General features: G+C 39.3%; 1 protein-coding gene across 1 annotated transcript in view; it reads left to right on the top strand.

Annotated features, from left to right (window-relative positions):
* NXN (nucleoredoxin) overlaps positions 1–27,420 on the top strand; it is a 457,846-nt gene that overhangs the window by 215,540 nt on the left and 214,886 nt on the right. The window contains exon 4 of the mRNA XM_053707374.1: positions 14,936–15,036. Within this exon, the coding sequence (XP_053563349.1) occupies positions 14,936–15,036 (101 nt within the window). The remainder of the gene's footprint in view (positions 1–14,935; positions 15,037–27,420) is intronic.

Below are 27,420 nucleotides of genomic sequence, written 5' to 3'. Positions count from 1 at the left end.
AGGGGCAAAGTTTCCTAAAGCTCAAAATGCCTATAAATACACCCCTCACCACACCCACAATTCAGTTTTTACAAACTTTGCCTCCTATGGAGGTGGTGAAGTAAGTTTGTGCTAAGATTTCTACGTTGACATGCGCTTCTCAGCATGCTGAAGCCCTGTTCCTCTCAGAGTACAGCGAATGTCAGAGGGATGTGAAGGGAGTATCACCTATTGAATGCAATGGTTTTCTTCACGGGAGATCTATTTCATAGGTTCTCTGTTATCGTTCGCAGAGATTCATCTCCTACCTCCCTTATTCAGATCGACTATATACTCTCATATTCCATTACCTCTACTGATAACTGTTTCAGTACTGGTTTGGCTATTATTATTAATATTATTGTAGAGCGCCAACAGATTCCGCAGCGCTCTATCTGCTATATGTGGATGGGTGTCTTCCGGTAAGTATGTTTACTTTACTTAAGACACTCTCAGCTATGGTTTGGCACTTTATGTATTAATATAAAGTTCTAAATATATGTATTGTACTTATATTTGCCATGAGTCAGGTTTATGTATATTTCCTTTTGCAGACTATCAGTTTCATATTTGGGAAAAAACATATTTAGGAAATGTTTTTCTTACCTGGGGTTTAGTCTTTTTTCAAATTGACTGTTTTTTTCATTAAAATTTGCGTGCAAAATTAGGCTTGTGAGGGCGCAAAATGCTAAAGTTTATTGTGTCATTCTTGGCACGAGAATTTTTTGGCGTGCAGGTACGTCCGATGATGCAAATTCGTCATTTCCGGCGTCTTAGTTGACGCAGAGTTCTTTGCACAAGGTTGCGTCTTCAATGACGCGAGTGTGTCATTTCCGGATGTTGTTAGTTCCAAAAATTTTTCAGTTGCGTTGTGCGTCATACTTGGCGCCACATATTTTCATTATTTAAAAGCCCCATTCCTATATGCCTCTTGCCTTTTTTCTATGTCAGAGGGCTATGCTGTTAGCATCAGGGTACGTGGGGAACCACCACTCCACCTTTGCCCCAGAGGTTTAAAGCTTTTTCCTATGTGTCTCCAGCTGTCTTTTTAATACTTGAATAAAGGACGCTTTTTGCTTTTTTGTGAACTACCCGGTGCCTCTGCTTGTTTATTTTGCTGTTACTGAATTATCCTCCTCTGATGAGGATCTATCTGATTCAGAAGATCCTTCCTCAGATATTGACACTGACAAATCTACTTTTTTATTTAAAATGGAGTATATTCATTCCTTGTTAAGAGGTGTTGATTACATTGGATATTGAGGAAACTAGTCCTCCTTGATATTAAAACTAGTAAACGTTTAAATTCTGTTTATAAACCTCCTGTGGTTACTCCAGAGGTTTTTCTAATTCCTGATGCTATTTCTGATATGATTTCTAAGGAATGGAATAGGCCTGGTACTTCTTTTTTTCCTTCTTCAAGGTTTTTTTTTAAAAAACCTTTTTTGCGTATCTTATTTTTTCCTCTTCTCAAAGTCTGTATTCTTATATGATTCTCAATAAACAGATGAAACAAAAAAAAAAAAAAAAAAAAAATCATATCCTTTGCCAGCAGTTAGATTAGAGTTTTGGGAAAAGATCCCCAAATTTGATGGGACTATTTCTACTCTTGCTAAACATACTACTATTCCTATGGAAGATAGTACTTCTTTTAAAGACCCTTTAGATAGGAAACTTGATTCTTATCTAACGAAAGCTTATTTATATTCTGGCTATCTTCTCAGGCCTGCCATTTCTATGGCTGATGTTGCAGCTGCATCAACTCTTTGGTTGGAAAGTTTATTGCAACAGGAAATGGATCATGATTTGTCTAGCATTGTTCGCTTGCTTCAACATGCTAATCATTTTATCTGTGATGCCATTTTTGATATCATCAAAATTGATGTTAAATCTATGTCTTTAGCGATTTTAGCTAGAAGAGCTTTGTGGCTCAAATATTGGAATGCTGACATGGTATCTAAGTCTAGATTACTATCTCTTTCTTTCCAAGGTAATACGTTATTTGGTTCTCGGTTGGATTCGATTATTTCAACTGTCACTGGGGGAAGGGAGTTTTTTTGCCTCAGGATAAAAAGACCTAAGGGTAAATCTAAAGCTTCTAACCGTTTTTGTTCCTTTCGACAAAATAAGGAACAGAAACCTAATCTTTCCCCCAAAGAATCTGGTTCCAATTGGAAACCTTCTTCAAGTTGGAATAAATCCAGACCATTTAAGAAACCAAAGCCAGCCCCCAAGTCTGCATGAAGGTACGGCCCTCATTCCAGCTCAGCTGGTGGGGGGCAGATTAAGATTCTTCCAAAACATTTGGGCAGAGTCTGTCTAAAATCAATGGATTCAGAGTATTGTCTCTCAGGGGTACAGAATAGGATTCAGAGTAAGACCTCCTGTGAGAAGATTTTTTCTCTCACGCATCCCAGCAAATCCAGTGAAGGCTCAGGCTTTTCTGAAGTGTGTTTCAGACCTGGAGTTTTTAGGGGTAATCATACCAGTTCCGTTTCAGGAACAGGGTCTGGGGTTTTATTCAAATCTTTTCATTGTCCCAAAGAAAGAAAATTCATTCAGGCCAGTTCTGGATCTGAAAATTTTGAATCGTTATGTAAGAGTGCCAACTTTCAAAATGGTGACTATAAGGACTATTCTGCCTTTTGTTCATCAAGAGCATTTTATGTCCACAATAGACTTACAGGATGCATATCTTCATATTCGGATTCATCCAGATTACCCTGACTTCGTCAGGGTAATCGTGACGAAATGCGTTGGTGGGCGGGGCTTATAAATAGATTACGTGCCTGAAAAAATATCGGCACTGGGGCTCTCTCTGGTTGATGATTAATGTTACAATATATTAATGTAGGATCCGAAACTCTCACCATATATCTGAACACGTTTACTCTAAGTGGATGCTCGATAGATAGATAGATAGATAGATAGATAGATAGATAGATAGATACTGGCACCCATTGAATTGACTTTATAGCGTAATGTGCCTAACTGGATAAAGAGAGTGTTTGCTATTAAATATACAAACTGACTTCATAACCTCATAACTAAGGACTGCCTAAAAAGTATTGGCATCTTAGATAGACAACATAGGTATGAAAGAATTAAGTATGTTTGTAAGATGGATGCTTATTGAAAACCTATGATCCTATGATACATTATCATTTACAAACGGAGAGCAGCACGATAAGTTAGACAAGTTGATTCATCGAAATCACAGCTGCCTACTAACAAGTATTAAACTTAAATATATTTGGAATGTATAATACCACCACTACCTTATAAAGGGGGTTAATGGAATGAGTTTATAATCACCATTCAGTGAATGTCAAAAAGACAGACACTCACTATATGAGGTAATGATCAGAAACTGTATACACAAACGACATATATATACTCCTATATATTTATGGCAGCTCAATATTAAACTAATACATATATCTGCCCTAAGCCCATGGCCCTATTTTAATATGTTCTTTTGTTTGTATCCCTTGTGTTACTCTGATTAGCGATGTTGCAAAAGGGCAGTACTGAGAATTAACCCTTTATTCAGAAAACAGGAAGGAATATATGTGTGTAATAGTTCTCCAGTTTAAAGGAATTTTTAGATGGTTACAATAAAGTTTGTTTTAATAGTGTGTGTTCTTCTTTATTTACTCCACAATTTATATAATGTTTATCCACTTCCATTAAGGCCAGACCTTCTGTCTCAAGGTCTGTTTTTCCATCAGGATCTCAAATCATTAAATTTGAAGGTATGGAAATTGAACGCCTAGTGCTTAGTCATAGAGGTTTCTCTGACTCAGTGATTAATACTATGTTACAGGCTCGTAAATCTGTTTCTAGGAAGATTTATTATCGAGTTTAGAAGATATATTTCATGGTGTTCTTCTCATAAATTCTCCTGGCATTCTTTTAGAATTCCTAGAATTTTACAGTTTCTTCAGGATGGTTTGGATAAGGGGTTTGCCTGCAAGTTCCTTGAAGGGACAAATCTCTGCTCTTTCTGTCTTATTTCACAGAAAGATTGCTAAGCTTTCTGATATTCACTGTTTTGTTCAGTCTTTGGTCCATATCAAGCCTGTCATTAAATCAATCTCTCCTCCTTGGAGTCTTAATTTGGTTTTGAAGGCTTTACAGGCTCCCCCGTTTGAGCCTATGAATTCTTTGGACATTAAACTACTTTCTTGGAAAGTGTTGTTCCTTTTGGCCATCTCTTCTGCTAGAAGAGTTTCCGAATTATCTTCTCTTTCTTGTGAATCTCCTTTTCTGATTTTCCATCAGGATAAGGCAGTTTTGCGGACTTCATTTAAATTTATACCTAAGGTTGTGAATTCTAACAACATTAATAGAGAAATTGTTGTCCCTTCTTCGTGTCCTAATCCTAAGAATTCTTTGAAGAGATCCTTACATTCTTTGGATGTGGTAAGAGCTTTGAAATATTACGTTGAAGCTACTAAAGATTTCAGGAAGGCTTCTAGTCTGTTATTTTTTCTGGTTCTAGGACAAGTCAGAAGGCTTCTGCCATTTCCTTGGCAGCTTGGTTAAAGCTTTTGATTCATCAGGCTTATTTGGAGTCGGGTCAGGCCCCGCCTCAGAGAATTACAGCTCATTCTACTAGATCAGTCTCCACTTCGTGGGCTTTTAAGAATGAAGCTTCAATTGATCAGTTTTGCAAAGAAGCAACTTGGTCTTCTTTGCATACCGTTTTGATGTATTTGCTTCTTCGGAAGCAGTTTTTGGTAGAAAAGTTTTTCAGGCAGCTGTTTCATTGATTCCTCTGCTTATGTTTGTTTTTTTCTTTTCATTATGAAAATAAACTTCTAATTTGGGTTGTGGATTATTTTTTTCAGCGGAAAATGGCTGTTATTATTTTATCCCTCCCTCTCTAGGGACTCTTCTGTGGAGTTCCACATCTTGGGTATTGCTATCCCGTACGTCACTAGCTCATGGACTCTTGCCAATTACATGAAAGAAAACCTAATTTATGTAAGAAGTTACCCGATAAATTCATCTTTTATATTGGCAAGAGTCCATGAGACCCACCCTTTTTATGGTGGTTATGATTTTTTGTATAAAGCACAATTATTTCCAAATTTCTTTGTTGATGCTTTTTACTCCTTTCTTTATCACCCCACTACTTGGCTATTCGTTAAACTGAATTGTGGGTGTTGTGAGGGGTGTATTTATAGGCATTTTGAGGATTGGGAAACTTTGCCTCTCCTGGTAGGATTGTATATCTCATATGTCACTAGCTCATGGACTCTTGCCAATATGAAAGAAATGAATTTATCAGGTAAGTTCTTACATAAATTATGTTTTTTCTTTCTTTTCTAAGAAATTTAAGAATATTGTTTATACTTCATTTGGGGATTTGGATCTGGCTAAATAATTAATAAAACAATTCTTTGAATAATCATCAAATTATTAATTTCTCATGTGAGTTCAGAGTTTCTCTCAAAGGATGTTTAATGGAAGGCAACAGGGTTTTCCAACAAATGAGCTTGCTGTATCCAACCTTGTCTGATTTTAACAGATATCTTGAGTTGGTTTCCTGTTTGGTACTGCAGGGCATAGTGGAATTGCTTTGCTCAGAAGTCATGTCTTCCTATTAAATTAAGAAAGGTGTTCTGATACATTAGGCCTGGGAATATCATCTTTCCCATCGCTATGTTTGTATTTAGTCCAACAGTATGAAAGCAATTACTTATATCAACTATTAAATAGACATGAAACCTAAATGTTTGTTTTCTTTCATGATTCAGATAGAGTATGCAGTTTTAAACAACTTTCCAACTTACACTAATTATCACATTTTCTTTATTCTCTTGGTATCCTTTATTGAAGGGGCAGCAATGCACTACTGGGATCTAGCTGGACAAATTGGGTATCCAATAACTATATATATATATATATATATATATATATATATATATATATATATATATATATATATATATATATATATATATATATATATATATATATATATATATATATGCGACCACCCATCAGCAGCTAGCTACTTGCTGTGTATTGCGGCTCCTGAGTTTACCTTTGTATGCTTTTAAACAAGGGACAGTATTAGAACAAAGCTAATCAGATAATAGAAGTAAATGGAAAAGTTGTTAAAAATGTCATGATGTTTCTGAATTATGAAAGTTTTATTTTGACTTGACTTTGTTAGTGTGTACAGCAGGTCTGCAGTAGTGGATACGGCTTGGATTGTTAGCTTGGGTAGATCTCGTTGTATGTGCCCTATCTACTATTTATATTCCAGGACTTCAGAATGTAGAAGCACCAGGTAATTATTCCAAAGAAATGCTGTCTCTTCATGGATGTTTTTTGTAAATCATTCTAGAATTAGATGTCTTTGTGACAAAGGAAAAAACACAAGGTTCAAGATTTTATGCCAGGACCATAGATTCTCAAACATTGGCTATAGACACAATGATGATCCCTTGTAGATTACGGGTGGTCTGTTCTTCCTTCAGTAGCTCTTTTTCCTTGGTTAATTCAAAAGATCAAACAAGAAAAACATAAATGTTCTCTTGGTCTTAGCATGGTACAGATGAAGATGGGTTTGAGGCATAGTTTTATTTTGGCAGGACAGAACCTTTGTTGTGTTATGAAACCCAATGTTTTTCTTTCATGATTTAGAAAAAGCATGCAATTTTAAATAACTTTCCAATTTACTTCCTTTATCTAATTTGCTTCATTATCTTAATATCCTTCGTTGAAAAGCATATCTAGTTAGGTTCAGTAGCTGCTGATTGGTGGCTGAAAATAGATGCCTCATGTGACTGGCTCACCCTTGTGCATTGCTATTTCTTTAAGAAAGGATACCTAAAGAATGAAGCAAATTAGATAATAGAAGTAAATTGGAATATTGTTTAAAATTGTACTCTATATGAATCATGAAAGAAACAAAATTGGGTTTCATGTCCCTTTAACTCTCTGATGCTTAGTTATTAAATCCTTTATTATAAAGAATAACTTTATTTGCCTATTTTGTTTTGACTCTTGCAGTTATTGAGAAATAAATATTTGCATTATTTTCTCTAAATTTTGTCATTTGGAAAACCCTGACATTCAAACTTCCTTGCAGCATTTACCTTTAATAAAGTATTTCTCTTGTATTCAGAAATCCAATACTTCTTTGGGATTTGAATCTGGTTATGCACACCCTTGATGTGGTTTAGGAGACTGCTTAGATTTCTGTAGTTTATTCTGGTTCCATATGGGTCAGAATGTTTTTAAACTTCTTTGGCTAGTTAGTTTTGCTCTGGGACTCTTGCTTATGCATTTAAGATAACAAATATCCTTTTCTTTTGCAAGATGTACCGAGTCCACGGTTTCATCCTTACTTGTGGGATATTATCCTTCCCAACAGGAAGTGGCAAAGAGAGCACCCACAGCAGAGCTGTCTATATAGCTCCCCCCTTAACTCCACCCCCCAGTCATTCTCTTTGCTGGCTCTAAGCAGGAAGGGTAAAGTGAAAGAGGTGTTAAACTGTTAGTTTTATTTTATCTTCAATCAAGAGTTTGTTATTTTTAAATGGTACCGGTGTTGTACTATTTACTCTCAGGCAGGAGATAGATGAAGATTTCTGCCTGGAGGATGATGATCTTAGCATTTGTAACTAAGGTCCACTGCTGTTCCCACAGAAACTGAGGAGTACAGGAAAACTTCAGTGTGAGGAACGGTTTCTTGCTATACAGCAATGAGGTATGTTCAGTCATATTTTCTGCAGAGACTGTGATAACTCAGAAAGGCTGACAGTATCCCCATTAGGGGAAGGGTAAGCAGTAATCCTAGTTTTATAAGGGGCATTACTAGCTTGCATAAAGGGCTAAACTTATGGGCACTCAGTTTGCATAATATATATAAGGCAAACGTTTGTGTGTTCTGGGAGTACTGTTTCTTAAGGGTCAATTGTTTTGAGGGTAACACTTGGCTTGTTTGGGGTTTTTTATTACCCACATGGCTTATAAATCGTTTGGTAGATTTTGTATAGGCCCTAGCAACATCGAGTGAGATGGGCGGGGCCTATTTTTGCGCCTCAGTTGCGCATTTATTTTGTGTAGACAAGCAGCAAGCTTCCACACCGGAGGTCCTGGTACATTTCTGGGGCCTAACCGAAGCTTTATCCCCACATTATTGATCCCTAAGGGTAGGTAGGCGCCACAGCAGAGCTGTGGCTAGGTGCTCGGGTTTTCTACCGGTTTTGGACATTTGTCAATCCGGTTTTCACATTTGGGGGGTTATTGCTTTATTACTTGTGGTGCAATCTTACTAAAGCTTAGTGAGTATACTGTAAAAATTTCGGAAAATTTAAAGGTAATTTAAAGCAGTTTTGCAGTTTGTATATGCCTTTTTTTTTTCTTAAAGGCACAGTACCATTTTTGAAAATGGTGTTTTTTTCATTAAATAAAGTGTTTTCCAAGCTTGCTTGTCTCATTACTAGCCTGTTCAAAATGTCTGACATTGAGGAAACTCATTGCTCAATTTGTTTAGAAGCCATTGTGGAACCCCCTCTTAGAATGTGTCCCACTTGTACTGATATGTCTATAAATTGCAAACAGCATATTTTGACCTATAAGAGTTTGGCACTGGATGATTCTCAGGCAGAAGGAAATCAGGTTTTGCCATCTATTTCTCCCCAAGTGTTGCAACCAGTAACGCCCGCACAAGCGACGCCAAGTACCTCTAGTGCGTCTAATTCGTTCACCTTGCAAGATATGGCTTCAGTTATGAATACTACCCTCACAGAGGTTTTATCTAAGTTGCCAGGATTGCAAGGGAAGCGCAGTAGCTCTGGGTTAAGAACAAATACTGAGCCTTCTGACGCTTTAGTAGCCGTATCCGATATTCCCTCCAATGTTCTGAGGTAGGGATGAGAGATTTGCTATCTGAGGGAGAGATTTCTGATTCAGGAAAAATGTTCCCTCAGACAGATACTGATATGACGGCATTTAAATTTAAGCTGGAACACCTCCGCTTATTGCTCAGGGAGGTTTTAGCGACTCTGGATGATTGTGACCCTATTGTATTTCCAGAGAAATTGTGTAAATATTTGGAGGTTCCTGTTTACACTGATGTTTTTCGGTCCTTACGAGGATTTTGGACATTGTTCTAAGGAGTGGGACAGACCAGGTATTCTGTTCGTTCTCCCTCCTGTTTTTAAGAAAATGTTTCTCATATCTGACACCATGCAGGACTCGTGGCAGACGGTCCATAAGGTGGAGGGAGCTATTTCTACTCTAGCTAAGCGTACAACTATACCTATTGAGGACAGTTGTGCTTTCAAAGATCCTATGGATAAAAAATTAGAGGGTCTCCTAAAGAACATTTTTGTTCATCAGGGTTTTCTTCTCCAGCCTATAGCATGCATTGTTCCTGTAATCACTGCAGCTGCCTTTTGGTTTGAGGCTCTGGAAGAGGCTCTTCAGGTGGAGACCCCATTAGATGACTAAATTAGCAGCTAAGAATTCAGCACGTAGAGCGTTATGGCTTAAGTCCTGGTCTGCTGATGTGTCATCAAAATCTAAGCTTTTGACCATTCCTTTCAAAGGTAAGACCCTATTCGGGCCTGCATTGAAAGAGATCATTTCAGATATCACTGGAGGGAAGGGTCATGCCCTCCCTCAGGATAAATCAAATAAGACGAGGACCAAACAAAATAATTTTTGTTCCTTTCGAAACTTCAAAGGTGATCCCTCTATCTCTTCCCCTGCTGCAAAGCAAGAGGGGAACTTTGCTCAATCCAGGCCAGTCTGTGACCTAACCAGGCTTGGAACAAGGGTAAGCAGGCCAAGAAGCCTGCTGCTGCCACTAAGACAGCATGAAGGGGTAGCCCCCGATCCGGGACCAGATCTAGTAGGGGGCAGACTCTCTCTCTTTGCTCAGGCCTGGGCAAGAGACGTTCAAGACTCCTGGGCCGTAGAAATTGTAACCCAGGGGTATCTTCTAGATTTCAAAGATTCTCCTCCAAGGGGGAGATTCCATCTTTCTCAATTGTCTGTAAATCAGACAAAAAGAACAGGGTCAAGGGTTCTACGCCAATCTGTTTGTGGTTCCCATAAAAGAGGGAACCTTCAGACCTATTCTAGATCTCAAGATCCTAAACCAATTCCTAAGAGTTCCATCCTTCAAGATGGAGACCATTCGGACTATTTTACCAATGATCCAGCAGGGTCAATATGTGACCACCGTGGACTTAAAGGTTGCGTATCTACACATTCCTATCCACAAAGATCATCACCAGTTCCTCAGGTTTGCCTTTCTGGACAAGCATTACCAGTTTGTGGCTCTTCCCTTCGGGTTGGCCACGGCGCCAAGAATCTTCACAAAGGTGCTAGGGTCCCTTCTGGCGGTCCTAAGGCCACGGGGAATAGCAGTGGCGCCTTATCTAGACGACATCCTAATTCAAGCGTCGACTTTCCAACTAGCCAAGTCTCACACAGACTTAGTGTTGGCCTTTCTAAGATCTCATGGATGGAAGGTGAACATCCAAATGAGTTCTCTTTCCCCTCTCACAAGAGTGTCATTTCTAGGGACTCTGATAGATTCGGTAGAAATGAAAATATTTCTGACGGAAGTCAGGAAATCAAAAATTTTAACCACCTGCCGAGCTCTTCATTCCATTCCTCGGCCGTCAGTGGCTCAGTGCATGGAGGTAATCGGTTTAATGGTAGCGGCAATGGACATAGTTCCATATGCTCGCTTACATCTCAGACCACTGCAGCTATGCATGCTCAGACAGTGGAATGGGGATTATTCAGATTTATCTCCTCAGATAAATCTGGATCTAGAGACCAGAGACTTTCTTCTTTGGTGGTTGTCACAGGATCACCTGTCCCGGGGAATGTGTTTCCGCAGGCCAGCGTGGGTTATAGTGACGACGGACGCCAGCCTACTGGGCTGGGGTGCAGTCTGGAATTCCCTGAAAGCACAGGGATTGTGGACTCAGGAGGAGGCTCTCCTACCGATAAATATTCTGGAATTAAGAGCGATATTCAATGCTCTTCAGGCGTGGCCTCAGCTGGCTTCGGCCGGATTAATCAGATTTCAGTCAGACAACATCACGACTGTAGATTATATCAATCATCAGGGGGGAACAAGGAGTTCCTTAGCGATGATAGAAGTTTCCAGGATAATCCGATGGGCAGAGACTCACTCTTGCCATCTATCAGCGATCTATATCCCAGGAGTAGAGAACTGGGAGGCAGATTTTCTAAGTCCTCAGACTTTTCATCCGGGGGAGTGGGAACTCCATCCGGAGGTGTTTGCTCAACTGGTTCAGCTATGGGGCACACCAGAAATGGATCTGATGGCGTTGCGTCAGAACGCCAAACTTCCTTGTTACAGATCCAGGTCAAGGGATACTCAGGCAGTACTGATAGATGCTCTAGCAGTACCCTGGTCGTTCAACCTGGTTTATGTGTTTCCACCTTTCCCTCTCCTTCCGTGTCTGATTGCCAGAATCAAACAGGAGAGAGCTTCGGTGATTTTGATAGCGCCTGCGTGGCCACGCAGGACTTGGTATGCAGACCTGGTGGACATGTCATCTCTTCCACCATGGACTCTGCCACTGAGACAGGACCTTTTGATTCAAGGTCCATTCAAGCATCTAAATCTAATTTCTCTGCAACTGACTGCTTGGAGTATGAATGCTTGATTCTATCCAAGCGGGGTTTCTCTGAGTCTGTCATAGATACCTTGATTCAGGCTCGAAAGCCTGTTACCAGGAAAATCTATCATAAGATATGGCGTAAATATATTTTTTGGTGCGAATCCAAAGGTTACTCATGGAATAAAATCAGGATTCCTAGGATTTTGTCTTTTCTCCAAAAGGGATTTGAGAAAGGATTGTCAGCTAGTTCCCTAAAAGGACAGATATCTGCTCAGTCTATTCTGTTGCACAAGCGTCTGGCGGATGTCCCAGACGTTGAGGCCTTTTGTCAGGCTTTAGCTAGAATTAAGCCTGTGTTTAAACCTGTTGCTCCGCCATGGAGTCTAAATTTAGTTCTTAGAGTTCTTCAGGGGGTTCCGTTCGAACCCATGCATTCCATAGATATTAAGCTTCTATCTTGGAAAGTTCTGTTCCTAGTTGCTATCTCTTCAGCTCGAAGAGTTTCTGAACTATCTGCATTACAATGTGACTCGCCTTATCTTGTGTTCCATGCTGATAAGCTGGTTTTGCGTACCAAACCTGGGTTCCTACCTAAGGTTGTTACTAACAGGAATATCAATCAGGAAATTGTTGTTCCTTCCCTGTGTCCTAATCCTTCGTCTAAGAAGGAATGTCTGTTGCACAACTTGGACGTAGTTCGTGCTTTGAAGTTTTATTTGCAGGCAACCAAGGATTTTCGTCAAACATCTTCCTTGTTTGTTGTCTATTTTGGAAAGCGTAGGGGTCAAAAGGCTACGGCTACCTCTCTTTCCTTTTGGCTGAAAAGCATCATCTGTTTGGCTTACGAGACTGCTGGACTGCAGCCTACTGAAAGGATTACAGCTCATTATACTAGAGTGGTAGCTTCCACTTGGGCTTTTAAAAATGATGCTTCTGTTGAACAGATTTGTAAGGCTGCGACTTGGTCTTCGCTCCATACCTTTTTAAAATTTTACAAATTTGATACTTTTGTTTCTTCGGAGGCTATTTCTGGGAGAGAGGTTTTGCAAGCAGTGGTGCCTTCCATTTAGGTTCCTGTCTTGTCCCTCCCTTCATCCGTGTCCTAAAGCTTTGGTATTGGTATCCCACAAGTAAGGATGAAACCGTGGACTCGGTACATCTTGCAAAAGAAAACAAAATTTATGCTTACCTGATAAATTTCTTTCTTTTGCGATGTACCGAGTCCACGGCCCGCCCTGTCTATTCAAGACAGTATTTTTTATTAAAAACTTCAGTCACCTCTGCACCTTATAGTTTCTTCTTTTTCTTCCTTGGCCTTCGGTCGAATGACTGGGGGGTGGAGTTAATGGGGGAGCTATATAGACAACTCTGCTGTGGGTGCTCTCTTTGCCACTTCCTGTTGGGAAGGGTAATATCCCACAAGTAAGGATGAAACCCTGGACTTGGTACATCGCAAAAGAAAGAAATTTATCAGGTAAGCATAAATTTTGTTATTTCAAGGTAAAGGCACATTTTGGCAGATATTTTACTTCTTTCTAGAGCAAAGTTCGATGATGCCTTAGTTGAGGAAATTGCAAGTCAGTCAGTTGGATTTGCTTGCACAGTGAAATACTTGCATACTAAGTGTTAAGAGTTCCTCTTTTACTTCACTGGTTTCTTGGACAGAGGTTGACTAATTTTATTTGAAATTTAGCTATGCATACATATATAGCTTTTTTTTTATATATATATACAAGGCAGGTTCAGAATGTATGTAATGTGTTTTTCTCAGAACATTTTGCAAGCTGGTTGGCACTATGTAGTATCTTTGTCAGGGCGCTGTAAGCTGTCCAAAGCACAAATTAATTAGTGTATGTACATATCTATAAATACTGTATATCTGGCAATATCTGATCTTGCCTTTACATACTGTAGGTTAGTTATATAGGAATATGAAATTTGTGTTACTATAGTAAACTGAAATGCATAACAGATATATTGTTATTATTAATTGAATCTAGTTAGCATTTTATAAATCTATCACTGTAATTCATCTGGTATGTAATGTAACTGTTTTAGATAAACATTATTACATCACTGTAAGCCCTGTTAAAAACTTCAGCTCGCAAACAAATTGCTGATAACATAGTTTTAATTTTTTCGTTTCTTTTGAAATACAGTCCTGTTCACATGGTATCCCATCTATGCTTTATATTTACCATAACTGCCAGTATTTGTATTTAAAATGATGGTTTTGCAAAATAATGTCTTGTAATGTTTTTGTTTTTGTTTTTTGGACTTCATGGCATCATTTTACATACAGATATCTGTTAAAATTCTTCAAAACATATTGGAAGGTCAAAAGGGAAAAATTGAGTTATGGTGTCTATTCCAGGGATTGCAAAGTCCAGGAAACAAGTCATATTTTGGTTTAGTTCTTATATCTCAAACAGAGTTAGCAGTTCAGTTAAATGACATGGTAAAAAGCAATACCACGCATGCTGTGATTTCATATCATGACCAGATGAATGGCTAATGGGGGTTGCATTTTATTTAAAATATTTCTGATTGTGGCAAATCTAAATTCTTCCACTTAGTCCATGTTAAATTACAGCTCTTTAGATATGTGCTTAAAAAAAAATCTACCACTCTTCTGAAAAGCTATAAGTTGAAAATAGTATTTTGCCTAAAAAATGTAAAGTAAAATCTGCTTATACTTACATTGAAAGGAATACAGCTGTATTAGTAGTCTACCTCCTACTACTGCTTATCAGATGGTAGGTACTACCTGTAAAAGATGATTGGATGAAAGGTACTTCCTGCTAAGGCTCATTTAAATACCATTCTTCCATATTCATGATAAAAAAATATTTTGAGTATAATATTAATTTAAAGGGACAATAAACCCAACAGATGGAGAATACAATTTTAAACAACATTCCAATTTACTTCTATTATCTAATTTGCTTCATTCTTTAGATATCCTTTGTTGTAGAAATAGCAATGCACATTGGTGAGCCTATCAGACAAGGCTTCTATGTGCAGCCACCAATCAGCGGCTACTGAGCCCATCTAGATATGCTGTTCAGCAAGGGATATCAAGAGAATGAAGCAATTTAGATAATAGAAGTAAATTAGAAAGTTTTTTTAAAATTGCATGTTGTTTCTAAATCATGAAAGAAAAAATGTGGGTTTAATGTCCCTTTAAGTTGCTCATGTTACATCAAGTGTGGGAAAACAAATTATTGACAATACTTTATAGCTGTTTAAAATAAATGTTTTATTGGTACACTCCATTCCAGTGTCCACCTTGCCGCAGTCTGACCCGAGTGCTAGTAGAATCGTACCGGAAAATTAAGGAGTCTGGTCAGAAGTTTGAAATTGTGCTGGTTAGTGCTGATAGGTAAGTCACAGTTTTTTGTTTTTTTCTGTTACTTTGAGTTTACTGAATGAATGAAATTCTATCTATTTCTAGTTATATAGAAAATGTTTTAATTAATGTAATGTTTAATAAATTAGTTAATATTTGGAATGTAAAGCATAATCACATATGTATAAATGTATGTCTGGGTTTTTTTTGGACATTAAAGTGTTGTTTAACAATAAAAATTTTCTGTTAATTTATAAAGTTGTCATTTATTAGAATAATTGGCATAATCCCTATTGTAATTAGCTGTGAATGAGTAAGAACTTTGGATTTTTCCTGTTTAACATTGAGGGAACTAGTAACTTTTTTTCCCTTGTGGCTAGTAACTTTTTTCTTCCTGATTAGTAAAGTAAAATTATATTTCTTTCCTAAGATATGGTGAGTCCACAGCATCCTCAATTACTGTTGGGAATATCACTCCTGGCCAGCAGGAGGAGGCAAAGAGCTCCACAGCCAAGCTGTTAAGTATCACTCCCTCTCCCACAAACACCAGTCATTCTCTTTGCCTTCGGTGCAAGGAGGAGGTGAAGTTTTGGTGTCTGCAGAAAATTGGATTCTTCGCTACAAGCAAGATTTTATTATTTTGAAAGCCAGAATAGGTGTGCTCTGATCTTTCCTTTGTTCTGGGTATAGCTGTAGTCGTCGTTAATCTCTTCAGTAGAGTAGTGGTGGCTTTAAAGCAGTTAGGAACTTGTGAGGAGGGCCTTACTGCGTTTTCCTAATATTGTTGCTGCCCTCAAATAGAAAGCCAGAGTAGGTTCTCTCTTTTTTCTACAGGTCTCTGTGAGGAGTGGCATCCTCTCATGCAAACAAGTGCCTTTGTCTTCTGGGGCTGGGAGACTGGCATTGAGGGGGTTAACCTTTAAGAACCTACAACAAGTTGGGACTAGAACCCTTGTGGAAAGGGCTAATTTTTGGTAGTGGCAGGCATTTTGACACGTGTTTAGGAGACAGGGAGTTATACTCTTTTATGGTAGAAGGAGTTAACTTTTATTTGGCTCATGGTAGGCACTCTTTGCCTTTGTTCCGTTCATTGCAGGAACTTGGTAATTCTTATGGGGCACTTCTAAGTAGCCTTTTTCCTGTAACTGAGTGTTACAGGCAACGGCTTCATTTTGGCTTGTTCTCTTCTGGCTGGAAGCGCGCCTTGTAAGTTGGTGGCACATTTTCTCAAGCCGGTCACGTGATCTCTGATCTGCTTCGGTGAGAAGTCATTACGGAGCATTTATTATTATTTTATTGCCTGGGACTTCACTCTGTCTCTTTGAGGGAGTAGAGGTGCACACTGGTGGGATTATTATATTTTCGGAATAAATATTTATCCATTTTGCTAAGAGTTAAAGATATTTTCTTGGAGGAGACCAGCCTTATTTCCCTATTTTTCTTTAGCGGTTTGTACCACAATGTTTATTTAAAGCAACAGTACAAAAATAATTTTGTTTGTTTCTTTGTTAAATTATTCCTTATATAATGGATCAGGATTCTGCTCCTATGGACAATTGTATCCTGCGCTTGGATAATCAAATGGTGCCACCCATGCAATTTTGTTCCTCATGCGTAGAGAGGACTTTACAAAATAAAGAAAACCTTTTTGCCTATGAGCCAAATGTCTCTCAGGATGATGCTGTTCAGACTTTGCCACAGCTTTCTCCTCACCCATGGAAAGCCTTATTGGCGTCACATGCAGTGCCCCGCGGTTCCTCTCAATCTCCTGGAGGAGTCTATTTGCAAGCAGATATTGCTGCCCAGGTATCTTATGTGGTATCTGCGGCTTTAGCTGCCATTCCCATGCTTCAGGGAAAATGCAAGAGGAAAGTTAAAGACTCAGATAGTAAGGTCTCTGCTCCAGTTTCGGCTACACTGATTGCTCTTTCTCATAAGTCAGATGAGGAAGATACGTCGGTAGCCTCTGAGGGTGAAATCTCAGATTCAGACAGTGTAATTCCTTCATCTGATGCTGAAGGTGTATCATTCAGATTTAAGCTTGAACACCTCCGTGTCCTGTTAAAGAAGGTTTTGGCTACTCCGATACCTCTGTCGTTGTCAACCCTAAGAAACCTAGTAATCTTAATAAATACTTTGCTGTTCCTTCCTCTATAGAGGTGTTTCCTGGTCCAGACCAAGCTATAGAAATTATTGCACGGGAATAGGAGAAACCTGGGATTCTTTTTCTTTCATGTAATTAGCAAGAGTCCATGAGCTAGTGACGTATGGGATATACATTCCTACCTGGAGGGGCAAAGTTTCCCAAACCTCAAAATGCCTACAAATACACCCCTCACCACACCCACAAATCAGTTTTACAAACTGGTGAAGTAAGTTTGTGCTAGATTCTACGTTGATATGCGCTCCGCAGCAGGTTGGAGCCCGGTTTTCCTCTCAGCGTGCAGTGAATGTCAGAGGGATGTGAGGAGAGTATTGCCTATTTGAATAAAATGATCTCCTTCTACGGGGTCTATTTCATAGGTTCTCTGTTATCGGTCGTAGAGATTCATCTCTTACCTCCCTTTTTAGATCGACGATATACTCTTATATATATATATACCATTACCTCTGCTGATTTTCGTTTCAGTACTGGTTTGGCTTTCTACAACATGTAGATGAGTGTCCTGGGGTAAGTAAGTCTTATTTTCTGTGACACTCTAAGCTATGGTTGGGCACTTTTTTATAAAGTTCTAAATATATGTATTCAAACATTTATTTGCCTTGACTCAACATTCCTTATTTCAGACAGTCAGTTTCATATTTGGGATAATGCATTTGAATCAATCATTTTTTTCTTACCTTAAAATTTGACTTTTCCCTGTGGGCTGTTAGGCTCGCGGGGGCTGAAAATGCTTCATTTTATTGCGTCATTCTTGGCGCAGACTTTTTTGGCGCAATTTTTTTTTTCTGTTTCCGGCGTCATACGTGTCGCCGGAAGTTGCGTCATTTTTGACGTTCTTTTGCGCCAAAAGTGTTGGCGTTCCGGATGTGGCGTCATTTTTGGTGCCAAAAGCATTTAGGCGCCAAATAATGTGGGCGTCTTATTTGGCGCTAAAAAAATATGGGCGTCACTTTTGTCTCCACATTATTTAAGTCTCATTATTTATTGCTTCTGGTTGCTAGAAGCTTGTTCACTGGCATTTTTTCCCATTTCTGAAACTGTCATTTAGGGAATTTGATTAATTTTGCTTTATATGTTGTTTTTCTATTACATATTGCAAGATGTCCCAAGTTGCAACTGAGTCAGAAGATACTTCTGGAATATCGCTGCCTGGTGCTGGAGCTACCAAAGCTAAGTGTATCTGCTGTAAACTTTTGGTAGCTGTTCCTCCAGCTGTTGTTTGTATTGAATGTCATGACAAACTTGTTAATGCAGATAATATTTCCTTTAGTAAAGTTACATTACCTGTTGCTGTTCCGTCAACATCTAATACTCAGTGTTCCTGATAACATAAGAGATTTTGTTTCTAAATCCATTAAGAAGGCTATGTCTGTTATTCCTCCTTCTAGTAAACATAAAAAGTCTTTTAAAACTTCTCATTGTTCAGATGAATTTTTAAATGAACATCATCATTCTGATTCTGATAGTGATTCTTCTGGTTCAGAGGATTCTGTCTCAGAGGTTGATGCTGATAAATCTTCATATTTATTTAAAATGGAATTTATTCGTTCTTTACTTAAAGAAGTCCTAATTGCTTTAGAAATTGAGGATTCTGGTCCTCTTGATACTAAATCTAAACGTTTAGATAAGGTTTTTAAATCTCCTGTAGTTATTCCAGAAGTTTTTCCTGTTCCTGGTGCTATTTCTGAAGTAATTTCCATGGAATGGAATAATTTGGGTAATTCATTTACTCCTTCTAAACGTTTTAAGCAATTATATCCTGTGCCATCTGACAGATTAGAATTTTGGGACAAAATCCCTAAGGTTGATGGGGCTGTCTCTACTCTTGCTAAGCGTACTACTATTCCTACGGCAGATGGTACTTCCTTTAAGGATCCTTTAGATAGGAAAATTGAATCCTTTCTAAGAAAAGCTTATTTGTGTTCAGGTAATCTTCTTAGACCTGCTATATCTTTGGCGGATGTTGCTGCAGCTTCAACTTTTTGGTTGGAAGCTTTAGCGCAACAAGTAACAGATCATAATTCTCATAGCATTATTATTCTCCTTCAACATGCTAATAATTTTATTTGTGACGCCATCTTTGATATCATTAGAGTTGATGTCAGGTATATGTCTCTAGCTATTTTAGCTAGAAGAGCTTTATGGCTTAAAACTTGGAATGCTGATATGTCTTCTAAGTCTACTCTGCTTTCCCTTTCTTTCCAGGGTAATAAATTATTTGGTTCTCAGTTGGATTCTATTATCTCAACTGTTACTGGAGGGAAAGGAACTTTTTTACCACAGGATAAAAAGTCTAAAGGTAAATTCAGGTCTAATAATCGTTTTCGTTCCTTTCGTCACAACAAGGAACAAAAGCCTGATCCTTCATCCTCAGGAGCGGTATCAGTTTGGAAACCATCTCCAGTCTGGAATAAATCCAAGCCTTTTAGTAAATCAAAGCCAGCTCCTAAGTCCACATGAAGGTGCGGCCCTCATTCCAGCTCAGCTGGTAGGGGGCAGATTACATTTTTTCAAAGAAATTTGGATCAATTCCGTTCACAATCTTTGGATTCAGATCATTGTTTCAGAAGGGTACAGAATTGGTTTCAAGATAAGACCTCCTGCAAAGAGATTTTTTCTTTCCCGTGTCCCAGTAAATCCAGTGAAGGCTCAAGCATTTCTGAAATGTGTTTCAGATCTAGAGTTGGCTGGAGTAATTATGCCAGTTCCAGTTCTGGAACAGGGGCTGGGGTTTTATTCAAATCTCTTCATTGTACCAAAGAAGGAGAATTCCTTCAGACCAGTTCTGGATCTAAAAATATTGAATCGTTATGTAAGGATACCAACATTCAAAATGGTAACTGTAAGGACTATCCTGCCTTTTGTTCAGCAAGGGCATTATATGTCCACAATAGATTTACAGGATGCATATCTGCATATTCCGATTCATCCAGATCACTATCAGTTCCTGAGATTCTCTTTCCTAGACAAGCATTACCAGTTTGTGGCTCTGCCGTTTGGCCTAGCAACAGCTCCAAGAATTTTTACAAAGGTTCTCAGTGCCCTTCTGTCTGTAATCAGAACAGGGTATTGTGGTATTTCCTTATTTGGACGATATCTTGGTACTTGCTCAGTCTTCACATTTAGCAGAATCTCATACGAATCGACTTGTGTTGTTTCTTCAAGATCATGGTTGGAGGATCAATTTACTAAAAAGTTCATTGATTCCTCAGACAAGGGTAACCTTTTTGGGTTTCCAGATAGATTCAGTGTCCATGACTCTATCTTTGACAGACAAGAGACGTCTAAAATTGATATCAGCTTGTCGAAACCTTCAGTCTCAATCATTCCCTTCGGATGGAAACATAGAAACATAGATATTGACGGCAGATAAGAGCCATAGGCCCAGCAAGTCTGCCCGACCTTACCTAACAGTATAAACTTATCTAGTTCGTAGGATAGCCCTATGCTTGTCCCATGCATTTTTGAAGTCCCCCACAGTGTTTGTTGCTACTACCTCTTGAGGAAGTTTATTCCATAAATCAATCACTCTTTCTGTAAAGAAGTGCTTCCTCAAATTACTCCTGAATCTACTACCCTTTAGCTTGAGCTCATGACCCCTTGTTCTTGAATTTTCCATTTTATGTAAAATACCCACAGCCTCAGTTTTACTAAACCCTTTAATGTACTTGAAAGTTGCTATCATATCACCTCTTTCCCTTCTCTCCTCTAAGCTATACATATTTAGGTCATTGAGCCTATCCTGGTAAGTTTTATTTTTTAGACCATGTACCATTTTGGAAATTCTAGGTCTTATGACTGCTGCATCGGACGCGATCCCCTTTGCTCGTTTTCACATGCGACCTCTTCAGCTCTGTATGCTGAACCTATGGTGCAGGGATTACACAAAGATATCTCAATTAATATCTTTAAAACCGATTGTACGACACTCTCTGACGTGGTGGACAGATCACCATCGTTTAGTTCAGGGGGCTTCTTTTGTTCTTCCGACCTGGACTGTAATTTCAACAGATGCAAGTCTTACGGGTTGGGGAGCTGTGTGGGGGTCTCTGACGGCACAAGGGGTTTGGGAATCTCAGGAGGTGAGATTACCGATCAATATTTTGCAACTCCGTGCAATTTTCAGAGCTCTTCAGTTTTGGCCTCTTCTAAAGAGAGAATCGTTCATTTGTTTTCAGACAGACAATGTCACATCTGTGGCATACATCAATCATCAAGGAGGGACTCACAGTCCTCTAGCTATGAAAGAAGTATCTCGAATTCTGCTTTGGGCGGAATCCAGCTCCTGTCTAGTTTCTGCGGTTCATATCCCAGGTATAGACAATTGGGAAGCGGATTATCTCAGTCGCCAAACGTTGCATCCGGGCGAATGGTCTCTTCACCCAGAGGTATTTCTTCAGATTGTTCAAATGTGTGGACTTCCAGAAATAGATCTGATGGCCTCTCATCTAAACAAGAAACTTCCCAGGTATCTGTCCAGATCCAGGGATCCTCAAGCGGAAGCAGTGGATGCATTGTCACTTCCTTGGAAGTATCATCCTGCCTATATCTTTCCGCCTCTAGTTCTTCTTCCAAGAGTGATCTCCAAGATTCTGAAGGAATACTCGTTTGTTCTGCTGGTAGCTCCAGCATGGCCTCACAGGTTTTGGTATGCGGATCTTGTCCGGATGGCTTCTTGCCAACCGTGTACTCTTCCGTTAAGACCAGACCTTCTGTCGCAAGGTCCTTTTTTCCATCAGGATCTCAAATCCTTAAATTTAAAGGTATGGAGATTGAACGCTTGATTCTTAGTCAAAGAGGTTTCTCTGACTCTGTTATTAATACTATGTTACAGGCTCGTAAATCTGTATCTAGGGAGATATATTATAGAGTCTGGAAGACTTATATTTCTTGGTGTCTTTCTCATCATTTTTCCTGGCATTCTTTTAGAATTCCGAGAATTTTAGTTTCTTCAGGATGGTTTGGATAAAGGTTTGTCTGCAAGTTCCTTGAAAGGACAAATCTCTGCTCTTTCTGTTCTTTTTCACAGAAAGATTGCTAATCTTCCTGATATTCATTGTTTTGTACAAGCTTTGGTTCGTATAAAACCTGTTATTAAGTCAATTTCTCCTCCTTGGAGTTTGAATTTGGTTCTGGGGGCTCTGCAAGCTCCTCCGTTTGAACCTATGCATTCATTGGACATTAAATTACTTTCTTGGAAAGTTTTGTTCCTTTGGCCATCTCTTCTGCCAGAAGAGTTTCTGAATTATCTGCTCTTTCTTGTGAATCTCCTTTTCTGATTTTTCACCAGGATAAGGCGGTGTTGCGAACTTCTTTTGAATTTTTACCTAAGGTTGTGAATTCCAACAATATTAGTAGAGAAATTGTGGTTCCTTCATTATGTCCTAATCCTAAGAATTCTAAGGAGAAATCATTGCATTCTTTGGATGTAGTTAGAGCTTTGAAATATTATGTTGAAGCTACTAAGACTTTCCGAAAGACTTCTAGTCTTTTTGTTATCTTTTCCGGTTCTAGGAAAGGTCAGAAGGCCTCTGCCATTTCTTTGGCATCTTGGTTGAAATCTTTAATTCATTATGCTTATGTCGAGTCGGGTAAAACTCCGCCTCAAAGGATTACAGCTCATTCTACTAGGTCAGTTTCTACTTCCTGGGCGTTTAGGAATGAAGCTTCGGTTGATCAGATTTGCAAAGCAGCAACTTGGTCTTCTTTGCATACTTTTACTAAATTCTACCATTTTGATGTGTTTTCTTCTTCTGAAGCTGTTTTTGGTAGAAAAGTACTTCAGGCAGCTGTTTCAGTTTGAATCTTCTGCTTATATTTTCAGTTTTTTTCATTATAAAATTTTAATTATTTTGGGTGTGGATTATTTTTTGCGGAATTGGCTGTCTTTATTTTATCCCTCCCTCTCTAGTGACTCTTGCGTGTAAAGATCCACATCTTGGGTAGTCATTATCCCATACGTCACTAGCTCATGGACTCTTGCTAATTACATGAAAGAAAACATAATTTATGTAAGAATTTACCTGATAAATTCATTTCTTTCATATTAGCAAGAGTCCATGAGGCCCACCCTTTTTTGTGGTTGTTTTGATTTTTTTGTATAAAGCACAATTATTCCAATTCCTTATTTTTTATGCTTTTGCACTTTTTTCTTATCACCCCACTTCTTGGCTATTCGTTAAACTGAATTGTGGGTGTGGTGAGGGGTGTATTTATAGGCATTTTGAGGTTTGGGAAACTTTGCCCCTCCTGGTAGGAATGTATATCCTATACGTCACTAGCTCATGGACTCTTGCTAATATGAAAGAAATGAATTTATCAGGTAAATTCTTACATAAATTATGTTTTTCCCCGTCTCCTGTCTTTAAAAAGATGTTTCCTGTTGCTGACTCCTTTAAGGAGTCATGGCAAACGGTGCCCAAAGTAGAAAGGGCCATTTCTACTCTGGCCAAGAGAACTACTATTCCTATTGAGGATAGCTGTTCCTTTTAAGGACCCAATGGACAAAAAGCTGGAGGCTTATTTGAAAAAAATGTATGTTCATCAAGGTCTCCAATGGCAACCTGCCATATGTGTATTGCCACTGTGACATGTGCGGCATTCTATTGGTTCGATGCCTTGTCTGAATCGCTTCAGGTAGAGACTCCCTTGGATGAGATCCTGGACAGGATTAAGGCTCTTAATGTAACCAATTCCCTTATTACTGACACTTCATTGCAGGTTATTAAGTTGGGAGCCAAAATATCTGGTTTCGCTACAATCTTGGTTAGCAAATGTTTCATCTAAGTCAAAGCTTCTTGCAATTCTTTACAAGGGTAAAACTTTGTTTGGACCAGGTCTGACAGAGATTATTTCTGATATCACAGGTGGCAAAGGGTCTTTTCTTCCTCAAGATAAGAAGAATAGATCGAAAGGACCCCAGAATAATTTTCGTTCCTTTCGTAACTTCAGAGGAAAGTCTTCCCCTTCTTCTTCTTCCAAACAGGAACAGTCCAAGCCATCTTGGAAGCCCAGTCAATCTTGGATTAAGGGGAAGCAATCCAAGAAATCCGCAGTTGAATCTAAATCAGCATGAAGGGATTGCTCCCGATCCAAGATCGGATCAAGTCAGGGTCAGACTCTCTCAATTCTCGTAAGCTTGGATACGAGATGTCCCAGATCCTGGGCTGTGGACATAGTATCCCTTCGCTACAAATTGGAATTCAGGACTTTTCCTCCAAAGTGCAGGTTCCACCTCTCCAGATTATATGCAGACCAGATAAAAAGAGAGTTGTTCTTGAAATGTGTACAGGATCTTTCCTCCCTGGAAGTAATAGTTTCAGTTCCAGTACAGGAACAGGATCTAGGGTTCTATTCCAATCTGTTTGTGGTTCCCAAAAATTAGGGAACTTTCTGACCTTTTTTAGACTTGAAGTGTCTAAACAAGTTTCTCAGAGTACCGTCCTTCAAGATGAAAACCATACATTCAATTCTTCCCTTGGTCCAAGAGGGTCAGTTCATCACGGCCATAGACTTGAAGGATGCGTTCCTTCATGTTCTCATTCACAGGGATCATCACAAATCTCTGAGATTTGCCTTTCTGCACAACCACTTTAATTTTGTAGCTCTTCAGTTTGGCCTTGCTTCAGCTCCCAGAATTTTCTTAAAATGAGTTCTTGTCTTTTCTACATTCCCACGGATGGAAAGTGGATCTTGGAAAGAGTTCCCTTGTTCCAGCTACAAGAGTAGTTTTCTCTTGTTAAGTGTATCCAGTCCACGGATCATCCATTACTTATGGGATATATTCTCCTTCCCAACAGGAAGTTGCAAGAGTCCACCCACAGCAAAGCTGCTATATAGCTCCTCCCCTAACTGCCATTACCAGTCATTCTCTTGCAAGTCTCAACATAGATAGGTCGTGAGAGTCTGTGGTTTTTTATACTTAGTTTATTTCTTCAATCAAAAGTTTGTTATTTTTATTTGAAATAATTTTTATTGATTTTAAGCAGTAATGCAGAGTTCTATTGATTTACATGAACAAGATAAAATCTTTTTGGTACAAATCCGTGACTTCTGTCATGTAAACAGTGTGATACAAGAAAAAGAAACTGTACATCAGTGGCCTAGGCCAGGCCCCTTTGCATTCTGCCATTTTGGGCGTTTACAAACATAAATTAAGAAATTTAACTCCCCGACCTTTAAAACTCAACCCCCCACCCCCCTTCTTCCAGGCTGTTACAACATGTCTCCCCCCCTCCAGAGGATTATTATGTTTCTCTGACCTTCCTCCTAACTGCCCCTTAATAAACGGGAAATGTCACCTTTACCTATACTACCAACTTTCTCCACATCTCGCAATCTCTACCACTTGTCCTCTCATAGTCCACCCTGTACTCATAGGTTCTGTACTTCGCCCTTCCCTAACATCCAATAAAACCATATCTTGTTAAACTGCTCCAGCTGACCTTGTGACCATGCTGCCACCTCTGATAAGTGGAAGGTGTCTGCTATTTTATCTGTCACTTCCTGCCATGTGGGTGTCCCTGCTTTCCAGTGTCTTGCGACACATATTCTCAGGCACGTGCAAAGGATTCTAATGAAGCTATTGATTGAATTGTTGAAGGGTTTCACCCTATCATGTAGCAATGCTTGTGATATTGTAAGTGTAACTCTTTCATTCAGAAGCTGGCTCACCATTGTTGACAATTTAACCCAAAGTGACTGGACCCTGGGGCAGTCCCACCACATGTGTCTAAATGTCCCTTTCTCCCGACATCCTCTATAGCAGTTACCATCAAATGTTGGCGCATAGTGCGCCGTTCTGGTAGGTGTAAGATACCATCTAAATGACACCTTGATAGTATTCTCTCTAAGGTCAGCGCTGATTAAACCCTTTCCTGCATCCCTCAATAAGACCTCCCATTCATCCTTCTCTCTAACTTCGCCAATATCCCTTTCCCATTTCTCCATTAGGGGTGATTTAGTCCGACCCCTCGCTCCTTGCAGTAGTAGGTAAATTCGGGAGATCAGTTTTTTCCCCCTGAATGGGGCCCCTAACATTCTCTCCAAATCAGTAGGTGGTGAATACCGTTGTGTTGACATGTAAGTGTGTATGGATGAACTAACCTGTAAGTATAAGTACCAATGAAGGGGTTCTGGCTCTAATTTGTCTCTGATCTGATTATATGTAAGTAGTTTTGAATTCTGTAGGAAATCTGCCACTCTGTACAAACCTTTGTTTTCCCATTTTCTCACAGACTTCCTCAAGTCTCTAGGTATCAGAAATTTAATGGGTTTCAACAATGACCCTGGTCTACATAGCTGTACCCCTCTCATGGTCTTCACCCATAAGCTTAATGCCTCCCTTGTGACCGGTGATTTATATTCTTTAGCTTTCAGAAGCCTCTCTTCATCCCATATGATATCTGCTGCTCTGTCATTTCCTGCTATTTCTGCCTCTATCTTAGGCCAAATTAGCTCATTGTCACTCTTCCCCATTACAACCAACTGAGCTAGCCTAGAGGCCCTATAGTATTCAGCCAGGTTTGGAACCCCCACTCCCCCCAAGTGTCTGTGTTGTTTTAACACCTGTGCCGCTATCCTAGTCTTACCGTCCCCCCTTAAGAATTTTACTAAGTCATCTTGTAAGGTCTCCAGGTCTTTATTTGGGACCCCAATGGGTAAAGCTCGGAAAAGATACATTAATCTTGGGAGAAGGTTCATCTTGATTGCCATCAATCTGCCATACCATGAAAAGTTCCCTTTTTTCCATTTTACCAGGTCCCCTCTAATGGCTCTGTAAATTGGGAGGTAGTTTAACTTGTATAAGTCTGATAAGCTATCGCTCAATTTGACCCCTAGATAGGTGATATGTTTTTTCTCCCCCGCAATATCAAAGTTTAATTCAATTGTCTTTTTCGTGTGTGCTGGTAGACAAATATGCAGTGCTTCGCACTTGGTTGTGTTAATCTTGTACCCCGAAATTGAAGAAAACTCTTCTAAGGTTTTGTATAAGTGTGGGAGTGAATGTAAGGGTCTGGACAAAGTTAGTAGTACGTCGTCCGCAAACAACATTAATTTATATTCTGATTCTGCCACCCTTATTCCCGCTATGTCTGTCTCGTTCCTAATATAAGAGGCCAGTGGCTCTATGCAAAGGGCGAACAACAATGGCGACAATGGGCAACCCTGCCGTGTCCCAATTAGGATTGTTATTTGCCTGGAAGTGTGACCCGCCGCCCCTACAATCGCTGTTGGGCCAGAATAAATGCCCC

This window comes from Bombina bombina, chromosome 3 (genome assembly GCF_027579735.1).
Source record: "Bombina bombina isolate aBomBom1 chromosome 3, aBomBom1.pri, whole genome shotgun sequence".
Taxonomy (NCBI): Eukaryota; Metazoa; Chordata; class Amphibia; order Anura; family Bombinatoridae; genus Bombina; species Bombina bombina.
This window is presented reverse-complemented; position numbering and strand designations above follow the sequence as displayed.